The sequence below is a fragment of the Crotalus tigris genome, unplaced genomic scaffold (genome assembly GCF_016545835.1).
Source record: "Crotalus tigris isolate CLP2741 ecotype Arizona unplaced genomic scaffold, ASM1654583v1 scf7180000018864.669028, whole genome shotgun sequence".
In the NCBI taxonomy this organism is placed as follows: Eukaryota; Metazoa; Chordata; class Lepidosauria; order Squamata; family Viperidae; genus Crotalus; species Crotalus tigris.
Window position 1 is genome coordinate 27501 of NW_024097244.1, and position 2736 is coordinate 30236.

The window sequence follows — 2736 nt, forward strand, 5'->3', positions numbered from 1 at the left end:
TTCTTTTCCTTCCCTTCCCTTCCCTTTACATCCCTTCCACTTTCCTTTCCTTTCCTTTCCTTTCCTTTCCTTTCCTTTCCTTTCCTTTCCTTTCCTTTCCTTTCCAGTCCAGTTGCCTCCTGTAAAAGCACCTGTGGGACAACCACAGACCCGTCCAAGTGGTTGACTTGATTGTTCTCACAAACCTTATTAGGGTTTATATCAGGGTTTTATTTTTGTAAGACCCCCGCAGCCCCAGTGAATGAATTGGGTGGCCATCTACATTTTCTCAACAAACACCCTAACAAAGAAATAAATAACAGTCCAAAATGAGCCCAAGGCATCCATGAGGAAGGGGAAGGAAGGATCTGGTGAAGCTAAATTTCCTAAGAAAAGTATTACTGAAATGGAAGAAAGATCAATAGGAAGACTCACTTGGCTCTATAAGCAGGACTCCAGTCAACAGGAGGTACAGAACGGCTCTCATTATTGATGGCTGAATCTGTTCTGCAGAGAAGGGGACATAGTCTCTCCACGCTGTTTGATTGGCTCTGAAAAATAACTGTGTGGTTGGAAGACCTACCTAGAGCTCCGGAAGCTTCTTCCCATCACTCCCAGCATTCCCGTGACACCACTGTTCTTCCTTTTCTAGAATATTAATTGATGTTTGCTTGACCTTGTCTGAGCTCTTAGGCAAGTGTAACCTAGTAGAACTAAGGAACTAAAGGATGATTATCTCTCTTTCCTTGAACAGGATGGGTGGAATTTCTCCAGCTGGTCTCTTAAGATGACAAACTCCCTTTCTCTTCAAACCCACTCGGTCATCTTCAGATTAACTTGGTCCATTAATTTCAACTCACGCAGCTCAGTTTGTGGCTCTCTGAATTCAATAAATGTTATGATGACGTGGGAGAAGACCTGAGGGCATCTACAACTGGAAGTAAAAAAATTTTTCAACCAATTTTACCTCAGAAACCTCAACAAAGGAAAAGCCCCACAGGATTGTCATTACTGCTTCTTCTGTCAGGAAATAAATTTTCACAAATCAGAAATCAGGGACACTTAGTACCAGGTTCGGACTCTCGAGTTGGGCTTCTACTCAAGGATTAGCAGAAGTGGAGAACTTGGTGCCCTTCTAGATGTTGTTGACTGACAGCTTCTAGCAGATCAAGCTACAATGGCCAGATGGAGGGATGCTGGATTAGGTGATTCAGCAACACAGCTGGTTCCCCATCCGTGATCTTAAGCAAGACGCTGACCTCAGATGATTGGATCCATCAACAAGAGTAGCAAGTTCTCCAAAGCTTTGATAGAGGGCCCTACAGCTGAAGAGTCAGTCCTAGAAGAGATCAACCCCGACTGCTCTTTAGAAGGCCAGATCCTGAAGTTGAAACTCAAATACTTTGGCCACCTAATGAGAAGGAAGAACTCACTGGAGAAGAGCCTAATGCTGGGAAAGATTGAGGGCAATAGAAGAAGGGGACGACAGAGAATGAGATGGTTGGATGGAGTCACTGAAGCAGTAGTAGATGGTTGGATGGAGTCACTGAAGCAGTAGGTGTGAACTTAAATAGACTCCAGAAGATGATAGAGGACAGGAAGACCTGGAGGAACATTGTCCATGGGGTCGCAATAGGTCGGACACGACTTCGCAATTAACAACAACAACAACAACAGCTGAAGAAATGCATAACTTATTTCAAAGCTGTCCATGTTTATTATTATAACAACAACACCGGAATCCTGATATAAGCATTCCAGGCAGATTGTCTACAAGTGGGATGGGATACAAACATGGAGGTCCCTAAAATATCCTCAGCCATTTAACTCACTGGGACACAGAACAGAAATATGGAAGTTCTAACACAGTGGTTCTCAACCTGTGGGTCGGGACCCCATTTGGGGTCGAACAACCATTTCACGGGGGTTGCCAAACAAGGCTGTCCGCCATTTTTTCCCTCTTTTCTTTGGCCACGCCCCTGGCACCCGGTGATGTATAAATGATTGGGAGTCACCACAACATGGAGAAATGCATTATGGGGTCGCGGCATTAGAAAGGTTGAGAACCACTGTTCTAACAGAAGCTAGAATGTTCTGCTGGATGCTTTCTGATATCTAGACCCATTAACTGGAAAGACAAGGAACTCTACCCAGGATTACAAGAATGGAGAAACAAAGGGATCGACAAATAAACCCTGGACAATTCTGAGAAACTTACTGAACATTCATTGGATGTCTGGAGAGGTTTGTAGGGAAAGACTTCTTAAACTTTGACCCCACCAGCTTTCTGACATCAAGGCTGGGTGAAGCATCACAAAAGCTGCCTCTTGAATCATCCACTTTCTGGACATACTGTGTATAGGACAGAGTTGATGGTAAACCTGGGAGATCTTCCTACACTGTGCTGCCCAAAGAATGGATTTCTCTGCTCTTCCAACAAGTGGGGAAGTGGGATGATCTTCTAAAGGTTTTCTGTTCACTGGGAAGAACACTAAGATCAGAACTATCACAGCTTTATATATAGTTGCTGGTGGTTTGTTCTCTGAGTTTGCTGTTTAGTTTCTGAGCAGTGAGAACAATTAACCAGTGGGACAACCTGCCTCTAGAAGAAGTGAATACTCTAATACTGGAAGTTTTTAAGAAGAGACTGGACAGCCATTTGTCCGAAATGGGATAGACTTTCCTGCCTGAGCAGGGGATTGGACTAGATGACCTCCAAAGTCACTTCCAACTTTATTATTATTATTATGGATCATC

The 2736-nt window shown here is 43.8% G+C and overlaps 1 protein-coding gene across 1 annotated transcript in view; it reads right to left on the reverse strand.

The window, feature by feature from the left end:
* LOC120314228 (prostate stem cell antigen-like) overlaps positions 1-2225 on the reverse strand; it is an 8577-nt gene extending 6352 nt beyond the window's left edge. Inside the window, exons 1-2 of the mRNA XM_039357095.1 lie at positions 2198-2225; positions 415-530 (exon numbers count right to left, since the gene is read on the reverse strand). Of these exons, the coding sequence (XP_039213029.1) occupies positions 415-530; positions 2198-2208 (127 nt within the window). The 5' untranslated portion in view covers positions 2209-2225. The remainder of the gene's footprint in view (positions 1-414; positions 531-2197) is intronic.
* Between the last annotated feature and the right edge of the window lie 511 nt (positions 2226-2736).